Raw genomic sequence first — 23,037 nt, forward strand, 5'->3', positions numbered from 1 at the left:
ACGCGATGGTTATCGATGGCAATCGATATTTTGAAGGCGGCTTTGATTGTGAGGCAAAATGTTCCTATTAATAAATAAGCCAATATAAATATTATATGATTTTAATACTGCGCTAATCTAACGAATAGCATAAACTTATAAATGTTATTCATTCGCCGCTCTTTAAGAAAAAAGTTTGCACTCGATAGTATCGAATGAACATCGGTTGTGTGTGCATCTCCAATTCTTAAAGTGAGTCAGGCGGTTTAACGTGCGGTTTTTCAGTGATTTGATTTATCAGTTTTTTATTAAAAGTCGCCGAAAAACTTAGGAAAATGTCGACCCTGGCCTCTCCTTTGTCCATTGCTGGCACCCGCCAATCCGGCGCATCGGTGCGCACACAGAACGGTGAGAATCCCGGGTTTTGTCAACATCTGCGGTGCGTCTGCCGGCGGAGCACGTTTCTTACTCATCGTGGGTCACGCTCACCGTAGAGAATGTTCCGGAAGAAAACCGGGGGAGGGCGATCCTGCCCTAATTGGGTTACCAAAAAAACCCATTGAACGCAAGGAGTTACAAGATCTTGTGGACAAGCCCTGCGAAGTGAGGTTATGACTACAACTCGACTTTTATATGATTTCAGTTATGGCCGCTCTGTCCATATCGAACATCGTGAAGAGCTCCTTGGGACCCGTGGGTCTGGACAAGATGCTGGTGGACGACATCGGCGATGTTACGGTGACCAACGATGGAGCCACCATTCTGCGACTGCTGGAGGTGGAGCATCCGGCTGCCAAGTGAGTTTGTTGTCGAGGGTAACCTTTCAAACAAGTATTCATTTTAAATTTGAAGGGTCCTGGTTGAGCTGGCTCAGCTGCAGGACGAGGAGGTCGGCGATGGCACCACCTCGGTGGTTATCCTGGCCGCTGAGCTGCTGAAGAACGCCGACGAGCTGGTCAAGCAGAAGATCCATCCCACCTCCATCATCTCCGGCTACCGCATTGCCTGCAAGGAGGCCTGCAAATACATCTCGGAGCATCTAACCGCTCCCGTGGATGAACTGGGTCGCGATTCCCTGATTAACATTGCCAAGACCTCGATGAGCTCCAAGATCATTGGTGCTGACGCAGAGTTCTTCTCCGCCATGGTTGTGGACGCCGCCCAGTCGGTCAAGATCACAGATCCCCGTGGGCAGGCAGCCTACTCGATCAAAGCCATCAATGTTCTGAAGGCCCATGGCAAGTCTGCCAGGGAATCGGTGCTGATTCCCGGCTACGCCCTGAACTGCACCATTGCCTCCCAGCAGATGCCTAAGAAGATTGTGAACGCCAAGATTGCCTGCCTAGACTTTTCGCTTCAGAAGACCAAGATGAAGATGGGCGTCCAGGTCTTGATCAACGATCCCGACAAGCTTGAGGCTATTCGTGCCCGTGAGCTGGACATTACCAAGGAGCGCATCAACATGATCCTCGGAACCGGTGTCAATGTCGTCCTGGTTAGCGGCGGCGTTGATGATCTGTGCATGAAGTACTTCGTTGAGGCTGGCGCCATGGCGGTGCGTCGTGTGAAGAAGAGCGATCTGAAGATCATTGCCAAGGCTACCGGCGCTGCCTTCCTTACCTCGCTGACCAACATGGACGGCGAGGAGAGCTTCGATGCCTCAATGGTGGGAGAGGCCGCAGAGGTGGCCCAAGAGCGCATCTGCGACGATGAGCTTATCCTCATCAAGGGCACTAAGGCGCGGTAAGTGCTGATGATGGCATGCCATACCATGGTTTCGTTTATTGTATTAATTTTCTATTTTAGTGCTGCCGCATCCATTATCCTGCGTGGTCCCAATGACTTCTACTGTGATGAGATGGAGCGCTCCGTCCACGACGCTCTGTGCGTGGTGAAGCGTGTGCTGGAGAGCAAGAAGGTCGTTGCCGGCGGCGGCTGTGTGGAGGCCGCCTTATCGATCTATCTAGAAAACTTTGCCACCTCGCTGGCTTCCCGCGAACAGCTAGCCATTGCCGAGTTTGCAAAGTCGCTGCTGGTCATTCCCAAGACCCTGTCCGTGAACGCGGCCAAGGATGCCACTGATCTGGTGGCCAAACTCCGCTCCTACCACAACTCCAGCCAGACGAAGCCCGAGCGATCGGATCTTAAGTGGACCGGTCTGGATCTGATCGAGGGTGTGGTTAGGGATAACAAGAAGGCTGGTGTTCTGGAGCCCGCCATGTCCAAGATCAAGTCTCTGAAGTTCGCCACGGAAGCCGCAATTACCATTTTGCGTATTGACGATATGATCAAGCTGAATCCGGAGGACAAGAGCGGCAAGAGTTACGCTGATGCATGCGCTGCCGGCGAGTTGGATGGTTAGACACTCTCCTCCGCGAGCAAAGCACATTTCTTCTATCTTGTTTAGGCATTTAATTTTAATCAAATCACTCACTTTCAATTGTCGCCCCATTGATTGTAACAACAATTTAATTGTGTTGCCCTTCGCGATCTGTATTAACACCGCACATCCGCAATCCTTTCTCATCCATGCTTCAATGTATAATAAACTGAACTTCAGAATATGCTGAGGCGTAAACTAAATTGGAGGGAAACAGTTTGTTATTTCGGGAGAGCGATCTGGCCAAGAGCAGGTAAAGAGCGAGCCGGAGAGTGGGATATCCTATAAATAGCGCATGCATCTATTTGGTCTATTAATACAAAAAGAAAACACAGCCGAAAAGGCACGGAAAACGCACATTGCTCAACAAAATTTTTATAATTTAAAAAGTATTCTTCATAAAATGGCCGATCATAACGAGGATGAAGCTGTTGGCGGTGACCTAAACAACAATATCACAGCCAATGGCCAGGAGGAAGTGCGTCTGCCGGAGCAGCCGCAAAACGAACTGCTCGACATGGTTTTCACGTTGGAAAGCGAAAAACAGGCACTACTAGAGGAGTCTCGCAGGCGGATCGGAGCACTCCGCAAAGACTTTGAGGTTAGTTACCCGTTTCCATGGGTTGCACCCACTTACCGACCCTGATTGCAGGAAGCCAAGGCGGAAAATGAGCGGTTAAAGCGGCGAGTGGTCCAGTTGGAGCAGTCGCTCAAACAATCCGTCATGCTGGGCGGCACAGATGCTCCCAAATCCCGGCAAGAGCAGGAGGAGTTACTCCTAAAGGCCAAAACCCTGCTGTTCGAGAAGACCAAGGTGAACAAACAACAGGAGCAGCAGATATCAGTGCTCAAGACACAAGTGGATACGATTAAGGATGTGCTGCAGGTGACCAAGGACATGTTGCAGCTTAAGACCGCCGAATGCGATCACACGCAGGCTCGTCTGGAGAAAAGCCAGCAATGGATCAAGGCGGAGCAAGACAAGTGTGTGCTCACGGAGAAGAAACTAGCCATCTCCAAAGGAGTGTATGACAAGCTGCGTTCGGAGTACGACACCCAGTCACAGATCTTCAAAGTGCGTTAATATTCTAGTCCAATGAGTTCTTAACTTGATACACTATTATCTTTCCTTACAGGACCTTAAGTCCGCGTACGAGCAGAAGGTCAAGGTTCTCACCAAGGCTTTGGCAGAAGCCAAAAAATAGCTGAACAATTTAATAAACTACGTTAATTAAATGCGCACATCTCGTTTATAAGTTTAATAATTTAATGGTTTCCGTATCTCTGTCGTCTAGGAGCTTTGGGGAACCGCCGGCGACTGCTGCTGCGACTGCAGCATTTTCGCTGCAGCTGCCTGCTTCATCTCCAGCACACCAATCACAGAGTTTAAGAAACGCGTCTTCTGCAGGTGGATCTTCTCGATTTTCTCGATCTGCTCCTGCACGTACTCCACGCGTCGCTTGAAGTAGTCTTTGGCGCCTTCCAGATCCTGTTTGAAAAACATATGGCAATCAGTAGATGTTCTAGATCGGGATGGAAAACTAAATCACCTTTTCAATGTAGTAGCCGGTGCCGATGTCTATGACAAAGTTGTTGAGATCCTTGACCCGTCCTGGCACATACATACTGCTGGTCAGGGGCACCAGGATCTGACGGTTCTCCCAGGTCGGTTGGAAGGTTTCCAGCGCCTCCTTGGAGCCGGCGTACTTGGCTTTGCAGCCGTGGAGCGTCGACAGCGAGTCCTGCACGTTGGTCATCTCCTAAGGATCAGAAAAATGGGCAGTTTTTAGAAGCATGTGCCAATTGGGCGCCCCTCCTCCAGAAACCCCGTCCCGTTTCCCTCTTGACTCATCGCACACCCACATGCGAAACGCACCTGCTCGAACTCCTGCTTGATCTGCATCAGCTGTTCCGGACTCAACTTGGTCAGGTCAATCATCTCGGACTTGCCGGAAGCGCTTGGGGTGGCAGCCATTGTTTGTGCTTAAACTTATAATTTAAAATTCCAATTTTATTTTATTCAGTCGCCGTGCGAGGTTGCCACCTTTGCGAATTCAACTCAACAGGGATGCCGTGTGGAAGTAGCGTGAGACAGGGTCAGAAAATATCGATTTCACGGAACCTATCGAATGACCCAGTGAAGAAAACGGCAGAGTAGTCGATTTGCTATCGAGTAATTAGCGCTAAATTTAAATTATAAAAAAACCTCGTCAGCGTCTGAATCTACAATTTCTATTGATTTGAAATGCAGATCTTACTTATCCGACAAACAATAAGAATACTTGTTTTTCAATTATAGTTTTATTGTATTTATTATATGCAATGTTATAATTCTGTGTTTTGTCAGTCATTCTGTATTTGTATGCGTTTTACAATTTTTGTTTTTGTTTTCTCATAAATTATAAAATCTAACACAAAACAAAGCAATTTCTTTAACAATCACTGCCGCTACATATACACGTTACAATTTGTTAAATATATATATATATTTATAATTATATGTAGGCACAGCTCAAGCGCCGCGCGTCCAATACATGTTCATATACATATTCTCTGTTATATGTGGGGTGTCGTGTGTTGGTTTTTATATATGTATAGATTAGATAACAATGATATTAAGCCTAAGTAGAAGTAAGTTTTAGTACCGATACTTGCGATCGTTCCCCTCTGTATGCGCTCCCACTCGCATTCGCTGCTCCACCGATCCTTGAACTATTAAGTTACATGCTTTAACTATGTTACTTTTACCCATACAACTAACTGTACTCGTTCTTCACGATCCTCCCACTATATCATACATACATAACATTTACCTTGATTTGGTTTTGATCTTAATAAAATGTAATTCGATTCGAAACAATGAAGAAGATCTTGCTTTGGGGGCGTGTCGATTCGGTATCTTTATCGCGGATATTTTTAGCTCCCCATCTGGATTTTGGATTCAATATCGTGTTCTCGCTGATAAATCGCAAGGCAAATTTGTATAATTAGTTATATTAAATTTGGTTTTCTCTTGAATCGAAATGAATAAACGTTAGTGGTTTACTTTAAATGCAGAGTTTTCATTGTGCAGCATTAACATTGTGAAGAGATAGAGAGAAAGTTGTCGGGAGAGAGTGTTACATATATAGTAAGTGGGAATGGTTTTGGTTATCAACAGCGTTAAAATTTGTGGTTTCTTTTCGTTTGGTTTCATTATCAAGGGACGTAATTCGTAATAATAATCATTGTTCGTTAAACATACTCGTACGTTATATGGTATGCATGTATATTTTGTATAGATGTACATTTATAAATAGTATAGTTTGGATGTATGCGTGTATGTCCTGTATATATAGTTGTGTTTATGTACTGTACTGCATGTACTGTGTTTCGCTATGTATTTGTAATTGTAATTGTCCTAGGTGTTCATTTCAGCTAGATTCGCTAGTTTGTCTCGTGTTTTCGCTTTCGCTTCCTTTTTGTATACAAGTTAAGGGTTTAAAAAACTCGAAAATATATCAAAAGTTTCTTGAAATGCAGTATATATATGTTTTTTAGTTGTTAAATATATATATTCATGTATATATAGTACTTTCCTAGGTATTTACAGCATACCTCGCCTTGGTTTCCATTAAGAATTCGAGAGAAGTATGTCCAGTAATTTCGCTAGTGATCGAATGCGTGAGTTGGTGATTGTTTGAGTGGGGTGAGTGTGCGTGTATTAGTAGTAGTATATCGAGTGTATATATGTATTTTGTATATCTAATCCAAAATGATACACTAATTGGTATTGATAGTGAGACAAAAATTTAAGTATAGCGCATCAAAATGATATATGCGATTATAAATATGTATACAGAATTCAATGGCGGCTTGCTGAATATCGAATTTCGCTTCTGTATGTGTGCTGGTGTAACTGTGTGTGTGTGAGTGTGCTGGTGACTGCTGATTGTGTATACGTCACGTGGGCTTCGAAAAATACGCTTAAAGCTGCTATAATACTGTAAAATTGTTGCTTGATTTCCTCATTAGTCGACGGTAAAGTAATGTTGGCTCACATTGAATAGCAGTAGTAGAAAAGCTAGGTAGGTTCGCTTCAGTGTCTTCGAATTTCGCGTGTGTGTTCGTGTGTTTGGTGTGTACGTGTGTACGTGTGTAAGTGTGTGTGTCTTGTCTTTTCCTTGATATGTCTGAGTTCATATTGCACGCAGGTCGGTGACAATATTTAGTCTCAAATACATATAAAAAGTATATGTGTGGGGCTCGGGAGTGGGAGGGACGAACTCAAAGTAGCATCGAGTTGCTGCACGCAAACGAAAAAGTCGCATCACGTATACGTCAACCAAATCGTGGGTTTCTACTGTTTCCTCCGTATTATAGTGTTTGATTTAATTTCGTTATCCTTTAGGTTTACCATTATCTCATTTACATTTTAACTAATTAAAGCCGGTTTCAATTCAACAAACATTCTGTAGCATAAATTCTTGCATTCCCCATCATTATTATTATTATTATTACTATTATTGTAGTCAACTAATGTTTGTCTCCTACGTTTACAGCACCACATTTTGTAACTTTACACGCGAAGAAAAAACCCACTCAGAACCTCATTACTTTTTCGTTTACATATAAATATATATATTTAAGTACGTTTATATTGAATTTCTGCTAAATTGTTTAGTGGTTTCGCTAGAAGATTTGCAGTTTAATTGGTTTTGGTTACGGTTTTGGGCTTTCTTCCTTCGAACTTTTCATAGCGTACTTTGTGGCGAAATATTTTACACAATTACTTGATTGGCTAGTGGCATAATTTATCGTAACTCTGTGATATATATAATATATATAGTTTTATTCGTTTAGTGTAATATGCTTATTCGCTGATGGATGTGGCTGTTCTCCAGTGGTAGTGGTAGTGGTATCTAATAGCAAGTCTTGAGTTGAAGCTATAATTTCTTAGGCGTAATCTAAACGTTACCTTTGGGGCGAACCAATGCTCCTGGCCAGATGCACTTGTCTAAAGTATTTGCGTGTCTATCTGCTATCGGCTATCTGCTACCGGCTATCTGTTCTATCTGCTTGCTGCTAACGTTATCAGCCATCGTTAATCGCGTGATGCCCACCCACCGAGCTGCGCAAGGCGCCATCTACATATTATTATCCATCCGTCCATTTCCGTTTCCGTTTCCGTTTCCGTTTGTACACCCAGTGTCCGACAGCGTCCGCTTCTAATTGTTTAATTAACGTTACGAGGCTGCTAAATAAATATATTTATATACGCTTATGTGTGTGTTTGTTTGTTTCTCGTATCTTAGGGGGACATTCACTTTCGGCTCACTTTGCACTATTTGCATTTATTGCTAATTTGACGATAATTCCCAGCGACCATGCCGCCTTACACATACCACTCCTTGACGTCCTTGGAGTCGCGCTTCTTGGCCTTCGGCTGCACCAAGCCCGCCATCTGGGGTCGCCCATCGCTGCCATAGCCAAGTGACCCACTTCCGCTGGACATCATGCCGCCTCCACCGCCGCCTCCTCCATTTCCATTACCGTTGTGCCCATTGTGCATCTGCTGCTGGCCATGATGCTGCTGCTGCCCTGCTCCTCCGCCGCCGCCCTGCATGTGGTGCTGCCTCTGCTGGTGGTAGGATCCATTGGTGCTAGTGTTCCCCAGGAGCGCAGCATTCGGATTGTGGGATCCGTAGGCGGCTGCCTTCTCGCTCTCCGTCTTATAGCCACGATCGCCATTCGACTTGAGCCACAGAACCAGCAGGATGACCAGCACCACTGCGATCAGTATGCCCGCCACTATGCCGATTATCATGGCGGTACGCTCCTCCTCGATGGAGTTGATTCTGCCGCCCTTACCCTTTGGACGGTAGTTGTTCATGTTGGTGTTGTACGTGTTGCCACCATAAGGTCCATACGGAGGTGGATCCTGCGGCGGAATGGGTGGCGGAAGCGGTGGCAGTGGGTGGTGCTCATCCGGCAGCTGCATGCGGTCGTGGTCATTCCGCCCGGAGCCGCCCATGCCGCCACCAGCGACATACACATCATAGGGCGTGGTGTCCCGCTCGGTAACCGTACTTCGGATCTCCGGAGGCGGTGTGGCCTGCGTGGTGGTCGTTGTCGTGGTCGTGGTGGTTGTACTGCTGCTCGTGCTGGTGCTGCTGCTGGTGGCACGCTGCGTGGACGTGGTGGCCACGCTGCTGGTCGTGCTCACCTGACCCGGCGTGCTGGCGGCCGATCCTCCGCTGCTGCTGCTGCTCGACTGCGTGGTTGCGTAGGACGGAGTGCTGCCGCTGCTGCTGCTGCTACTGCTGCCTTGGTGCTGCTCCGTGGTCACATCGCTGCGTCCCGTGGTGGTAATGGTCACCATCTCGTTGTTATTGGACTCTGCAAGCAGTCGGTTTGGGTTTATTCAAGTGTTTATTCTAGTGGGTGCTCTATATTGGTATGTTTGTTGCGAGCGTGTTTGTGCGGTAGGTGGTTGCATTGCTACCCTCGATATTACTCAAAACCCTATTAAAAAGAATAAATGATACTTTGAATATCAAGTTTCTACATTTTCTCCATGAGTCCACAGCTTTGCTTCCAATATAGAAAAATTTCGTTGTTGAAATAATAAATAATCAAATAAAGATATTTGATAGAGAGTATATTCAAATAATTGTAGAGTTAAAGAATTTAAGTGGTATTTTCTTTTTAAAAATCCTGCTTTATAATGCTTACTTCGGGAACCTTATTTGAGTTATCTTCCCTCCCAAAAATCACTTGAACCGCCAGTTGTGCTTTGCTTTCAATAGTTTATTCAACACAGTTAGAGAGGATTAGAGATTTGTAGATATTGAGAGATATGTTGAGGTGTGTCATTCTTGTTGTGGGTGCTGGACCTTCGATCTATTCGCACGATATGTACAAATTGGAATTGGAAGAACGGTAGAGCTATGCAATCGAGGGAATAAATGTCGAGGAGGAGGAGCAGGAGGAGAAGGAACTGGACTGGGAAAATCACATCTTACACTTGCAGACGCTGCTTTTATCGCTACTATGTACAAAACATATACATCTTCGATCGCTGCACCCATTCACATATACAAGTATATTCGGTATACATACACGTATGTACATATATGCGAGGTGGTGCATTTAACTTAACCCTTATCGCTTAACGCTTAACCCTCACTCAACCAAAAAACCCTCGCCAATGATCGGTGTGGTTGTTGTTGTTCTGGCTGTTATACTCGTAGTTGTAGTTGCTGTAGCTGTTGAAGTTGCATTTCATATTTGCATTGGTTGCTGTTGCTGGTGGCTTAGCTCTCGTTAATGCTAGAGTTAGTCATACAGTTAGACAGAGGTCTAGTTGGAAGCTTAGCCTAAGTGCATTGCTTGGTTGCATTGGTTTGCTGTTTGCTTATGGGAATTTACAGAGTATCCATGGCGCGATCACAGTCAGAAATATGAAGGCGATTTCACATTCTGAAAGAGACACATAAGGCGTACTCGTTGTCAGTTCAAATTAGAAGGCAATCGATCATCGGCAACAGGTGGAGATGAAGGATATAGGCGACGATTGTTGCGATACTTTTCATATTATTTGGTTTTTCTGGGCTGATCTGAGCTGAGATGACACGGCGAGTTGATTGATATTGGTTTCTGGTTGGGTTGATGCATTGCGAGGGGTGCGATAGAGGCGATATCTGAACATTTTTTCATATATATATATACATTGTTTTATTGTGTAAGCGATCAAAGCATTGGCGTTGCATTGGCATTAACCTAACTTCCTCGAACTCCGTGGAACATTGAACAACTCAACTGAAAAAGGCAAAGCGTCACTAGCTAAACGGTTATGCGGTTATATGGAGAAAGAGCTCGAACGGCATATATAGAGTATAAATCGAACTCGAACTCAAACTTCAACTCGAACACAATTGAACCCACAGCTTAATCGTTAACACATTATCTACGTTACTAGGCGTATACTTAACTTGAATTTCGAGTGGGGCTAGCTAATGTCTGTGATGAAGTGTGTGTGTGCGTGTGGCGTGTGTGTACTAGGTGTAGACTCTTTTTGTTTCTGTGTACGTCCGTGATTGATCCAAATGCCAATGACAAAATGAGACCAACACCCTCCGCTGGGGCACTCACCTGAACCGCGGGCGGTGCTCGTCGAGGTGAACTGCTCCGTGGTCTCGCCGTAGTCCCCGGATCCATGGACGCAGTCCTCGTCATCGCAGGCCCGCTCCGTGCCATTGGTGATGACACCGCCACTGCTGCTCCCGCCGGTACTCAAGCTATTCCCCTGCTGGGACGTGGTTGTCTGCTTGGTGGGCGGCACGTAGACCGGTGTTATGAGATCATCCCCGCTTCCCGATTCGAATGGCGGCGTGCACTCGTCCTCGTCGTCGCCGCGACATCCGGATCCGGCTCCCGAGAAGATCAGATCGTCCAGCGCACCCGGATAACCACTCGCCGGCGTCTGTCGAGTAGAGTTCAAAGTCTAATTTTACTTCAGTTGATCTGGCGGCAGCCGGGCCAAGCGATGGTTATTGTATGGGGTTTGTTAACTGGATTAGTAAGTTGGTTAGGTGCTGTTCGATTAAGTATTAAGTATGTATGGGTGGGTGTGAGCACAGGAAAACAGTGGAGGAAGATCTTGGAGTTCAATAATGAATTTATAATCTTATTCAATCCTGAGATGCTTTGTTTGTTTCTTCAAGCCTTTGCATATTGGTTACGCAATTTATAAATCTCCACTGGCTTTCACATGCTTCTGTTTCAGTGTATTTGTGTTTAATGTGAGCTTTGATTAGAGTCATGCAGCATAAGTGCGACGAGTTCTAGTGCATAGTAAATCGTATCAGTTTCTATAGCTGAATATATATTCACAGTTATTGGTTAATGTGCTGTGCAGCAATGGTAACAAATCGAGGAAACTCAAATGGCTGGTTAGTGAAAAATCTGGCAAATATTGATTGGCTTTTGTTATTTTGTTGGTGCGTTCAAAGCGGTACATTAAAAAACGAAGGCACCCGAGGTAAATCATAAAGTCATAAGTTCATAAATTCAAATGCAGCATTTACACTAGATTATACAGTTAGTTAGCTAATACTTTGGTTTAGTTGGAACGGTTAACGTTTGTACTGAATGTCGAACCGAATTTCCCGGATTTGATTGTGATGACGATGACTTCAATGTACAGATGTGATTACATTCGATACGATTGACACGGTTATGCATTTCAAATATCAGGATTGTGCTCGGGAACTGTACATTATTCGAATGGGTTTTCGAATTTCGGTGGTGCAATCAAATCATGTCAAATCAATTTGGGAAAAGGGGTTCCACAACTCATGAAGCGGATTAATACAGTAATTTTGGTTAAATTTCATTTTGTTTTTTTTTTTTTTTGGTTTTTAATCAAAGAAAGAATTTTGAATAAACTTGGTTTACGATGAGAAAAATACTTGGAAAGTTGAAAGTTGAGAGGAATTCAAATAAAATTTCAAATAAATTCCCTAACCTGCTGCATTCTCTGCAGATCATTTCTATCTAATACTCCAGTTACCAATTGAACATCTCCGCGGATGGTGATATGGGGGTCGCGTTCGACGGCCAAGTCCAAGATACGTAACTTGTTCACCGAAAGTCCGGCGATCACGCCGGCGAACGGCCGCTCGATTCGATTGCGACCGTTCCGGCTGAACTTGCCGCCGACCTGAACGTTGGACATGGTATTGAACACGGTGGAGTGGTGGCCTGAAAGTCATTGGAGAAGATCGGTAGAGCATTAGGTACCCCCTGCGCTGATCTATCCCCGGGCTCACTTACTCTGCGGCGTCAGTGCCTGCACATTGTAGTCGTCCAGCTGGAGCGTGGCATTGCCTCCCTTGCGCTGGAACCGTACCACATGGTAGGCGTTGTCGTTCACCTTCGTCCCGATCTCGCCCAGCGGCAAATCCACGCTGCCGATGTTGTACACCATGAAGATGTTGCCCTCCACTATCTCCAGCTCCATGTAGTCCTGCGTGGTGGCACTCTCCACCCGCAGGAGCACTGCGTCCGGTCTGGTGGTTATGAAGCCCAGTGCTATGTTATCCTCCTCCGTATCAGCCTGTGCATTTTCCGGGAACGTGTACTGCACCATGCCCTTGTTGTTGCCAAACTCATAGGCAATCGATTCTGCGGATCATAATAGATTATATATCATAGGAGTAGCCAGGGGAAGGTATAAATTACCATCATAACAGGTGGGTCCGGTGTAGGAGGTCATGTCACATTCGCAGGCATAGGCATTCCACTGCTGCACGCAATTTCCTCTGTTGGCACACGCATTCTGGCTGCACTTGGTGGGTCCCTCGCAGCCACTGACCACCAGAGAACTGGGCACCACTGCATCACTGGTCAGCGATGGAGAGGCATCGCCCAGATCCAGAGAGGCCAGACAGCCCTCGAATCCGGACCTCGACGAGATCGAGGCCGGCAGCTTCGAGTACATGTCCTTGAAGACGCCACCGATGTACAGGATACCCGCCAGCTCCAAGTGCATGTTATTCCCTGTCAGGCTGATAATCTCGAAGGAGTCGTCCACGGTTAGGGTGTGCGTTTTGGGTCCCGGACGCCTGATGCTGACCTGATGCCAGCGGTTGTCATTCATGTGGATGCGTGACTTGTCCCTCATCGTCACTGGACCATCTCCCAGATCGAAGGTGTAGTGGATGTGACCATTGACCAGTTCCACTGCCACGAAGTCGTTGCGTCGTCCGCCATTGAAGACCAGCAGGCCATTGGGCTCCACGGTCTTAAAGCGGAAATCAATGGAAATACTGTTGTAGGCCTTCAGCATGGCCAGACCCACGTAGGAGTGCTTGGAGCGGAACGTGGCCGCATGGTACGGCTGTCCGGCCGGAGAGTTCACGAAGCGGGCTGTCAACTTGAAGGTGGCACTGGGCAGAGCCGACAGCTCCGGTCCCAGGCTCTTGACAATGTCCAAATATCTGGGTGATGAGATGTCGAAATAGAGATCTATCTCTTATGTGTACTACATCGATACCCACCTTTGGCCATTGAAAACCAAGCCCTGCATCTGGCCCACAAAGTTCGGCATGGTGGAGGTCATCTGGATCTCCTCCTCGGCGTGGAAGAGACCACCCAGGTGGATTGAGCGGATCTCCATGGTGCTGTGGCGACCCAGGATCGTTTCGGCTGTGGAAGGAATATTTCCAAAAACAAGAGATGGATAAAATTCGGAGGCCTCGCCATGGGGTTTGTCTAGCCAGGATTGGCTTTGCTCTAAGTTGTTGACTAGGCGGAATACCGTTAACATTGGTTACATATGGGTATACGTTTGGTTGGATAGATATATTGATATATATATAGGTAGTTGGTACGAGTAGTATATGGAGTATAGTTGGTGACAAGAAGCACATACGCAAATGTCAAAGAGTATATAAGAGTATTGAGTAGATATAGGTATGCGGTTTTAGTAGACATAGATCTAGTTTTGTTGGTTCATAGATTTTTCAAGCAGTTGTAGTTTTCACTCGACAAGTGGCTGAATGTAGTTGGAATTCGATTGGAGTATTGTTATTATTTAGTTGTTGCAGCTTGGTACATACTAAAGAAAGGTGCAGATTACAATACATACAATGTACTGGTACGGATAGTAATTGTAGTTGTTAATTAAGACGAAACGAAATCGATAATCGAAAATCGCTGCCACAGCGCAAACCAAAGGAAAGTAAGTAAAAGTAAAGAGATCGCTAAGTTGGTTAGATTAGGTTAGTTGGTGCGCATTTTGTTCTTGTTTACATACGAATATGCATTGATTGACATTTGAGAGATACGTTTTTTTTCATCTTTTTCTTAGTCTAGTTTTGGTGTGTGAGATACATTTTCAATACGATTACGGTGGCGGTGACATTTCAGATAATTTCATTTGAGTTTTCATTTCTCAGCTGTGCGTGGGAACCGAGGAAAAGTAAAAGTATGGAAAAAGTTTACTGAGGCAACCTACGGTCTAGAAATAATGCCAACTCAAAAGGTCAGGGATTATATCGGTAATAACGGGTATAATTGAATAAAAACCAAAAACAATTTGGTCATTGCTCAACGACATTGAACTAAACATCGATGGGTATCTGGGTATTGGTAAACTGTCCATGTTTTCTGTAAATGTAAATGGAAATGTGTTAATCTGTGCCCTAGAGAGTTCCATGTGTGTGTGTTTTGACTGCTTTGGTGTGTGTGTGTGTGTGTGTGTGCGGCGACTACGTCTAAGTTAATAAGGGTGCATTAGCCTTAACGAGCGACCACATTGCGCATACGACGCGTTGGCCCACCGAATGATTGACATCTTGACATGCAAATGACTGCGGCGACAGAGACAGGAACAGAAACAGCCAGTGCTACATAGCAATAGAGAGCAAGAGAGAGAGAGAGAGAGAGAGAAATAGAGGGAGAGAAAGAGAGGAGGCGATGTGGTGGGCGGTGGGCAGAAGTCGAAGTAGGGCACTGTTGTTGCAGCTGGCAATTTGGCGCATTTACAGTTACTTATTCATACACTTGAATGGCTGAGTGGGCTAAATGATACGATGGGATGGCGAACGAACGATACGATATGCGATAGTAGTACGAAACAAAGATATACACTATACACTGTACAGAAGGGCTATGTGCAGCCCGACTTTGGCTCGTGGGCAGGTCATGCGGTCTAGTATATGGGCTATATCATTCCGACTGACAGCCATTGGTTTTGCTTTTTACTTTATGGGCCATTATCATAGTTTCATTGCTCTGGCTGCTGCTTGGTTTTCTTGTTTTCAGGTGCTCACATGCAAACGCGTCACGTGTGTGTGTGTGTGAGTACATCCGTGCAACGGTGCTTGAGAGAGTGTGGGTGTGTGCCTGTGCAGGTGTGCGAGACTTTCATTTCACAAATTGTGTGAGTGTGTGTGTTCGTTTCCTTGAGGCAGGAGCAGGATCGGGCTATACGGAAAACTTCTAGCTCATTCAAGATTTTTAAAGAAACGAACTCTTATTTTGTCCTATTATATATATATTATATTATATTTAGACCTTTGTTCCAATATTAAGTTTACTTTAATAAATATTTTCCCCAGGATAGTATTTAAAATACATCGAGAGATTTATATAATTGAAAGTTAAGTTGATCTGATAATTTTCAACTTTTCTATGATAATTTATCATTAAATCGCCACTAATCGGTTTCTAAGGAACAAAGGCTTCTATAATGACACATTTTTAAAATTGGTCCTTGGTTTTCCAGTATTGCCTTCTCCATCGCCTGCCTTTAGTTACTCCTCTTCAGTTGGGTGTTTCATTTTCATTTTTTGGACACACTTACACAACAAGAATCTAATTTTACGTGAGACACGTTAGGCTTGATTAGTTAGTTGCAGTTTGGTTGCGGTTGCGGTATTGTTGTATTGATGTTTACGATAGTTGAGTTTACTTAACACAAAGCTAATTACATATTAAATGGTGCAAAATTACAGCCCTGGGCGCTTTCAAACATTGTTTTGCCCTCTCGACTCAATGAGGCTGAAACGCTAGTACCAATACTAATGCCATTTTCCAATGGCAATCGCAATTTGCCGATAGCGTGACTTTCATCGAGCGATTTGGGCAAAAAAATGTTTCCCCGAGTTCTTGCGTGTCGATTTTTTTCTCTCGCCTAAAACATGAAACGAAAAACGATATTGTACTTAGGAATTATTTACGCTGCGTTCCCGTCATTTTGCATTGTTCGCCTTACTCATTAAGTTTAACTTTTTTTATTCCTTCTTTTTTTTTCTTTGTATTTCATTATTATTTTTCTGGCTCGGTCGCATTTCGCTTTCATTTCAAAGAAGGTCATTTAGATCACGCTCGTGATAGGGGAATTGCATTTGCATATGACACTGATATTACATGTTGTGGTGCTCGAAACACCATGGCTGTTGTTTTCGCTGTTCTACATTCGGTAGAAGTCTGAAACAAACACCTTTTAACGTTTACATACCGCACGTGTCGTTTAAGTTATGGTACAGCAGTTGTTTTTAGTTATTTTCATTGTTTAGATTATCATAGGACTGTAAACGAGAACTCATTGTATAAGATAAGTATTTACAAAAAATAAAATAAAACCAAAATAAATGTTGAGCTAGGCCAGAGGTTTACTGAATAATCCGAATATTAAATATTTAATAGTAAATATTTAATTAGTTTTGTAAATGAAAGAAATTAATAAGATATTAGTACTCTATGAAAATCGTCTGGTGAGAAACATAGAAATTTCCCATGGCCATTTGCTCAACAACGCAACAAAGGCAAACATAATTACCAGAACTTTAATGAAAACCAAATAATACACTGGAATATCAAGGACAAAACAATTTACAAGACAATCAATATAATGGTATTCAAAACACTTAAGGCTGAAACTTTACAGCTGTCCAAATTTCTTTGCTTTCGTATTTACGCTTATTCGATTACAATACTTTCTGTGTGGGCTTAGGAATTGGAATTGAGTTGTAATTGGAATTTAATTGGCAATCGCAATTGGGAAATCAAACAAAGTAAGTAAGTAAGTAGGTATCGCAAATAAAAACACAACATCGAGATGTTTGAAAGAGTTTTGAGAGGAGATTACAAGAGCAAAGTATATAAAAAATCATTACGAATGAGTTATTTGAGTATGCAATCGAAGGGTCCTTCGATATTCCGATCCGACAGGACCTTCGACTTATGATTCAAACAAACTTTCGGAGAGGCGTACAATGTGTGGAATGGTGTGGAGGTGGAGTCGGGTGTCTTATGATGTTCAAACTATATATTTTGCAGATGCTTAACGATGTTCAGAGATATAGAGCGGGGTAGACATAGGTGGATAGTTGGAGATACAGAGCTGTCTAGATCAAATCAGTTCATCATCGTCTGAGTAAGAAAGTTTAAGATATGTGTCATGAGAAATGGGAGATAAATAAACTTGCTAAATACTTTTTTGTTTTCGATTTTCTTCGTTAATTTCTTTTTTGATTGGGATTTTCACTGCATTTCGTTTTCAGGTGTAATCGCATGTGTTCGTATGTGTGCGTGTTCGTGAGGTTGTGGGCTGTGTTGGTGTGAGAATCGTTGTTAACTGAAAAGCTCTCAACTGAAAAAGTTTAAGAGGAACTTAAAAACAGGAAAACTCGCCGCTGACTGCACTTTCCTTTATTGACTTTCCCCCACCCTTATTATTATTGCTTTCTTCTGCTTTGTATCTTCTTCTCAAGCACTTTGCTTTCTTTGTATCTTTTGACCGTCCTGAAGCACCTTCACACACCTTCCTGCCGAGAGGCCATTGGCATTCCTACTTGAACTTGAACCTGCGAGTGGTGCGTGGAGCACCTTACATGGAAGCTAATCGCTGGGGTATCCTATGAGCCTACGAAGGGGGTTGGTAGGTTGTCGATTGGTTGGTTCATTGGTTGGTTCAGTTGGTTGGTAAAAAAAAACGACACGGCACGACACGTAGTAGGGCATAGATGTGCTGTTGATACATACATAACATACCCCTGACGGGGGGAGCCCCGTCGACTTGAAGCCGCAGATTGGAGGCTCTGCGCGAGAAGCGGATCGTGTGCCAGTTGTTGTCGTTGAGCACCGACTGGCCGGCCAGCAAGTTCTGGAAGGGATTATCACACACTCAGATAGCTGTCCCAGTGCCCTCGAAAATCGCTTTTAATTTTCCACTGACCTTGGGCTCATGGTACGTGATTTTTAAACTTAAAATCACTAAAACAACTTACACAGAATATTAAGAATAGAATGGTTTTTAATTAAGATCCTATAATTTACCCAAGGCTGAAAATAAAAGGCGATTTTCTGGAGCGCAGGACAAATGTTGCCACGTGGAGCAGCACCCCCGGAAAAACTTACCTTCTCACGATCGCTCAACCGCACACTGGCCCGCACCCTTCCCGCCACCAGAGCGATCTCCAGACGATCCGGCGAGTTGGACTCGGCGCTGGTCAGCAGCAGGAGTCCCGCTGGACGTGAGGTCTTGAAGCGGATGACCAGCTCCTCGGTCTGCGTCTTGGTGCCTTGTCCGTTGCCCAGCCAGATGGTCATGTGCTGGCTACCGTTGAAGGCCAGCGTTGCCAGTTCCCGTCCGCAGGTGGGTCCTCCGTACAGTGTGGCCGAGCAGTCGCAGATGGGTCGGTTCCAGCCCTCCAGACAGGTGCCTCCGTTCAGGCAGGGATTGCCGTTGCACACGTTGGCCTGCACGTGGCACGATGGCTTCACGGAGGCTGTGTGCCCAATCGGGAGTGGGTTACAGGTATCGGGTCGGGTTACGGTATGGGTTATCAGTGAATGACCATCGCTGGCGTGACAACTCACCCGAATCCTGGACACGTGCAAATGCCGCTATATCGATCGCCTTGCCACTCAGCACCAGGTCACGCAAACAGCCCACGAATCCCTGGCGCAGCGTGGCCGTCCAAATGGCCGCTGGCCAGGACACGCTATTGTAGGCGGGACCCACTCCGCCCAGGTACATGTGCCCGTCCAGCTCGAGGATGGTGCCGTCACCGGGCGTTCGGAAGTCGTTCCACACCCCATCCACGCTCACCTTGGCGTCGCGTCCATTCCGGCGAAGAATCAGGTCATGCCAGTCGCCATCGTCCACGCGACGTCGCGAGGCTCGCACCTTGGAGGCTCCGGATCCGAGGTCCAAGTGGATGTAGATGTGCCCATTCAGCAGCTCAATGGCAATCAAAACGGGCTGATGGATTCAAATTATGCGAAATGGCTCAAGATAACCTAATGAGTACACTCACGTTTTTGGCCCTTGGTTGCTTCGATCCTGTGGCCAGGACAATGATGCCATTCGGCTCCTTGGTGCGGAATTTGAAGCTTATAGAACTCTGCTTGCCAGTTTCCCAGGGAGGTAGCACCTTTAAAATAAAAATTAAATATTAATTCTTTACTTTTCCTATTTTGTATACGTGTTCCAACTCACCAAATGCGATTCGCGAGTGGTGAAGGTCACGGGATCCTGTGGATCCCCACTGGGGCACTGGTATTCCAGATTGCCAGCTACCTGGATCAGCTTGGAGCCGCTCTTGGCCAGGTCGATGAGGTTCAGATTAAGCGTATCCGCTGAGAACTCCACTTTGCGCAGGCAGCCCACGAAGTTGGTGTGCACACGGGCGCCCAAAAGAGCCCGGGGATTAACAGCACCGCCAACGTAAACCCGCGAGGAGGAGAGCATGGTGAATTTGCCGGCAATGTGGGAGTGATCCGTATAGACATCATCCACCACGGTAACCAGCTGCAAGGATAAATAACTCCATTTCGATTTAAGGACCAAGGAAATGTATAAACTGTTACCCACCCGACAGAAGCTGGTTATGGAGGAGATCTCCTGAATGCGACGGTGCACGGTAACTTTGTGCCACTGGTGGTCATCGAAGCGCACCTTTGAGGGCTTGATGTGCATCTCCTGCTTGCCATTTGCCAGACCCATGGTCAGGGAGACGCCTCCATCCCGCAGCGCCAGATTCAGATAGTCCGTGCCGTGGCCCGTGTAGAAGAGCAGACCGTTCGGCTGGCGGGTGCGGAAATAGAAGGATATGGCATCCTGGGCACTCACTATCGGCTCGGCGCCCGTTTGGCCCAAGTCGTAGGAGAGGAACTGTGTACCGCGGAACGTTGCTTCCGATGGCGCCTTCTCCTTCTCACAATACTGGCCATCGTACTCGAGGTTTCGACACTCGCAAATTGGACCGGAATCAGTGGATATGCAGATGCCGCCGTGCTGGCAGGGATCGTTCCGCTCGCAGGCATCGGTTGTGTTGCCGCCCCGAACACCCTGCAGGATTAAAGTATTTTTAAACTAGCCATTAAGTATACTTATATATTTAGGGATTTTCACTAGTAGAGAATTATTAAGAAACATTATAATGTTAGCATAAATAGTAGAATAGTGTTAAACTATGGCTAATGGACTCACCCTGAGCGGCCTTTCACGGGCGGGCAGCTCCCCGTGATCGCAGGGCACATCGCCGCACTTGATGTCGCGCTGCTGCTTGATCTCCTGGCGCCTGGTGGAGCCGCCCGGCTGATCTGCGTAGACCAGGTTGCGGATGGCGCCACGGAAACGCGGCTCGAAGATGACGGATGGCAGGGCGAGCAGCGCCAACTTGCTGCTGTACCAGTTGGGCATACCGCCCACATATACGTCCGAGTTGCTTGCAAACTTGCCGAACTGGAACTCCTTGCCCTTGGTCGACCGCTGCTGCGAAACGCCGTCCACGATGAGCGAGGTCTGCTCATCGTTCCGCAGGACCTGCACCTTGTGCCAATGGCCGTCGTGCAGTTCCCGACCCACAGTGATGATCTGGGCTCCGCCACCAAGATTATATCGCAGCCGGAGTGCTCCTTCCACCAGCTTCAGTTCGAAGAAGTCGTAGGTGCCGCCGTCGTCGGTGTAGAGAACCAATCCGTTGGGCTGTTCCGTTTTGAACTCCAGTTCGAGGGTCCCATTCAGTCCGGTGTACCACTTGCGGAAGGTGTAGAAGGAGTTCTGCGAGCCGTCCAGTTGGAATCCGGCGCTAAGTGTCACGAAACTGGCTGCCAGACTGACCAGCAGGGCGCTGACGATTAGCACGCGATAGGAGCGACGGTATTCCACGACAACGGGAGGCACTTGCTCGCTTCTCCGCCGGCGGCGAGCCTTGTTGAACCGCAAGTCGGGGGATTCAAAGGCGGAGGTGGAGGTGCGCTGGGCGGGCAGGAGCCGCAGCTCCGCCGGATTTCGATTTCGCTGCTGATCCCTGTCCATGTTCGGCCGTGTCCTGGCTGTCATGGCCGCATCAGCATAGTTATCCTGATATGTTGCACTATGTGGCGCCTTCATTCACACGCACGGGGGCACTCGGGCTTACCCACACAGAGACACCTACGCACGTTGCGCGCGTAAACGTAAAGTGTCCTTTTCCCTCTCTCTCTCTCTCTTTCTCTCTGTCGCACAGTGTGTCTGTCGCGTATTCCAGTCCTTGAGCGCGAGCTTTTCGCGTGTCCTTGTGTTGGTGTTACTCGGCAATCCGTTTTATCCGCGCCTGCCAAGAGAGAGCGTGAGAGCGCGCGAGAGCGAAAGCTCGGCCAGGCGAAGTTGGCTGCGGATGTTAACGGTACACGTCGACTGTTAACGGCACTGCACCGATTATTGCTTATGATTTCGCCTGGTTTTTTGGTCCTTAATGCTTAGCACCTTCAGTTTTCGACATTTTGTACACTTGGTTTGCATAATTTTTTGGCAAATGAATTCAAAACGGGCACATATTTCGCTTCGTTGCGTTGTCAGACAACCGCTACTCCGACCGAGTCGGCTGTATTAGCAATACTGGGGGGTTATGGATGGGCCAAAAGCTCGCCGAATACCCCTGCCACCGCAGTTTGTGGCGCCCACGAGCGCTCCAACGTACATGTACATACTAAAAATCGGAAAAAATTTTCACTGCATGTCGCAAATGTAGGCGAAAATTTTCTAAGCACCTCACAGCAAGTGCCCCAAAATGGGCGCTTTACTGCGGTTGATTCCACAGCAAACTTATCAGTTATTAATGCGTATTGATTGAACTATTGATTGGATACGAAAACAGTTGCCGAGACTGCACACAGATTTTTCAATTACACAATTATTCGTTTGAATTTGCACGATATCCTTGTCGCTCATACTTTATGTAACTTTTTGGGTAGGCACGACGCGTTTTTTTGGTTTTAGTTGGTTGAATTTATTTTTGCAGATTTTTCGGTTCAATTTTGAGGGATACAAAAATGTTGTGTGTCGAAATTTGCTAAGCAGATCCTTCCGCTGCTCTTGGCTCCGATATCGATCCGTGCTGCATCCACGACAAGACTGAACTGCAATTTCAAACTTAATTTCTTCGTACTGTTTCCAATGGATAACGAAAGCTCCGCCAGCTTATTCACAAAAAGCCAATGGTGCGGTCTAGACGACTTGAAAAGGTCACTACAATCGAACTGGACAAAGGAGTTGGGTGCTTCACTGTACTTATTTCATATATAGATAAGTTAAAAGCGCTTGGAATTACTGAAAATCTTGAATTTAATGGCTTATAATGTTCCTTTGTTGACTTGCCCGAAAGAGTATGCTACGGAAAAGGAAAGGACTGCCTGCTTTGAGTGTAGTGTGTGGGAATGCCAAAAATTAAAAGCTCGCTTACTTCGCACGAGGCATGCATATGCGTACTACTAACACACAAACGCACACATAGACACCAGCTGCCCACTCACACATGCGTAATGAGCGAATAGCACGCAGGTTCATAACCTGCACCACTAAAGCGTATTAGATGCCACATTCACATGGATACACACATATGCTTGTTTAGCTGTGTGCGTGGGTGTCCTGCGGGCGCACGCACACTCAAACACACACCAGCTCAAACGGACACCCACACAGGCTCACTATCTCTGAGACGACCCGTGTAAATTCCTTGACATTTACTACGCAACTTCGACGACTCGTAGTCGAATTCGATTTGCATTTGCATTGACAGTGGAATGCGATGTCCCTTACTCTCGATTGTGGGTGTATGTATAAGTGTCCTGTCCCTGTTTCTTCCCATACCCCGTCGCCTTCGTCCTAGGAGAGCAATTGCAAGGCCGTCGCCTCCATT

The 23,037-nt window shown here is 46.0% G+C and overlaps 4 protein-coding genes across 7 annotated transcripts; 2 read left to right on the top strand and 2 right to left on the bottom strand.

The window, feature by feature from the left end:
* Positions 1-183: 183 nt before the first annotated feature.
* LOC6555168 (T-complex protein 1 subunit alpha) lies at positions 184-2,562 on the top strand. The gene is made up of 4 exons (XM_001982230.3): positions 184-387; positions 623-776; positions 832-1,722; positions 1,786-2,562. Exons 1-4 carry the CDS (start codon positions 315-317, stop codon positions 2,339-2,341), a joined length of 1,674 nt encoding a protein of 557 aa, XP_001982266.1. The 5' UTR covers positions 184-314; the 3' UTR covers positions 2,342-2,562.
* Positions 2,563-2,639: 77 nt separating this feature from the next.
* On the top strand, positions 2,640-3,601 carry LOC6555169 (tropomyosin-1). The gene is made up of 3 exons (XM_001982231.3): positions 2,640-2,960; positions 3,012-3,434; positions 3,496-3,601. Exons 1-3 carry the CDS (start codon positions 2,655-2,657, stop codon positions 3,562-3,564), a joined length of 798 nt encoding a protein of 265 aa, XP_001982267.2. The 5' UTR covers positions 2,640-2,654; the 3' UTR covers positions 3,565-3,601.
* On the bottom strand, positions 3,591-4,587 carry LOC6555170 (probable prefoldin subunit 5). Its single transcript, XM_001982232.3, has 3 exons — positions 4,236-4,587; positions 3,910-4,119; positions 3,591-3,848 (listed from the first exon to the last, which is right to left on the bottom strand). The coding sequence occupies exons 1-3, from the start codon at positions 4,332-4,334 to the stop codon at positions 3,651-3,653; spliced, it is 507 nt and encodes a 168-aa protein (XP_001982268.1). The 5' UTR covers positions 4,335-4,587; the 3' UTR covers positions 3,591-3,650.
* A 69-nt stretch (positions 4,588-4,656) lies between these two features.
* On the bottom strand, positions 4,657-22,560 carry LOC6555171 (neurexin-1). 4 transcript variants are annotated; one of them, XM_015153359.2, is made up of 13 exons: positions 20,346-22,315; positions 19,728-20,204; positions 19,353-19,664; positions 19,171-19,287; positions 18,731-19,115; positions 18,269-18,639; positions 17,894-18,014; positions 13,402-13,549; positions 12,584-13,341; positions 12,176-12,526; positions 11,868-12,103; positions 10,493-10,823; positions 4,657-8,737 (listed from the first exon to the last, which is right to left on the bottom strand). In XM_015153359.2, the coding sequence occupies exons 1-13, from the start codon at positions 21,249-21,251 to the stop codon at positions 7,734-7,736; spliced, it is 5,517 nt and encodes a 1,838-aa protein (XP_015008845.1). In that variant the 5' UTR covers positions 21,252-22,315; the 3' UTR covers positions 4,657-7,733. The 4 variants fall into 4 exon arrangements, with proteins under 4 accessions (XP_015008845.1, XP_001982269.1, XP_015008846.1 ...); XM_001982233.3 differs by having other exon boundaries at positions 5,882-8,737; positions 17,903-18,014; XM_015153360.2 differs by having other exon boundaries at positions 5,882-8,737; positions 10,493-10,844.
* Positions 22,561-23,037: the final 477 nt, after the last annotated feature.

The sequence above is a fragment of the Drosophila erecta genome, unplaced genomic scaffold, assembly GCF_003286155.1.
Source record: "Drosophila erecta strain 14021-0224.00,06,07 unplaced genomic scaffold, DereRS2 tig00000000-arrow-pilon, whole genome shotgun sequence".
Taxonomy (NCBI): domain Eukaryota; kingdom Metazoa; phylum Arthropoda; class Insecta; order Diptera; family Drosophilidae; genus Drosophila; species Drosophila erecta.

Coding starts and splice junctions, on each gene's coding strand:
- LOC6555168 (XM_001982230.3), top strand. CDS start 315: ATGTCGACCCTGGCCTCTCCTTTGTCCATTGCTGGCACCCGCCAATCC. Junction 777..831: donor GTGGAGCATCCGGCTGCCAA/GTGAGTTTGTTG, acceptor TTAAATTTGAAG/GGTCCTGGTTGAGCTGGCTC. Junction 1,723..1,785: donor ATCAAGGGCACTAAGGCGCG/GTAAGTGCTGAT, acceptor TTTCTATTTTAG/TGCTGCCGCATCCATTATCC.
- LOC6555169 (XM_001982231.3), top strand. CDS start 2,655: ATGCATCTATTTGGTCTATTAATACAAAAAGAAAACACAGCCGAAAAG. Junction 2,961..3,011: donor CACTCCGCAAAGACTTTGAG/GTTAGTTACCCG, acceptor CCCTGATTGCAG/GAAGCCAAGGCGGAAAATGA. Junction 3,435..3,495: donor CCCAGTCACAGATCTTCAAA/GTGCGTTAATAT, acceptor CTTTCCTTACAG/GACCTTAAGTCCGCGTACGA.
- LOC6555170 (XM_001982232.3), bottom strand. CDS start 4,334: ATGGCTGCCACCCCAAGCGCTTCCGGCAAGTCCGAGATGATTGACCTG. Junction 4,120..4,235: donor TCAAGCAGGAGTTCGAGCAG/GTGCGTTTCGCA, acceptor TCTGATCCTTAG/GAGATGACCAACGTGCAGGA. Junction 3,849..3,909: donor CCGGCTACTACATTGAAAAG/GTGATTTAGTTT, acceptor TTTTTCAAACAG/GATCTGGAAGGCGCCAAAGA.
- LOC6555171 (XM_015153360.2), bottom strand. CDS start 21,251: ATGAAGGCGCCACATAGTGCAACATATCAGGATAACTATGCTGATGCG. Junction 13,342..13,401: donor TTGGTTTTCAATGGCCAAAG/GTGGGTATCGAT, acceptor CTCATCACCCAG/ATATTTGGACATTGTCAAGA. Junction 12,527..12,583: donor CGGACCCACCTGTTATGATG/GTAATTTATACC, acceptor TATGATCCGCAG/AATCGATTGCCTATGAGTTT.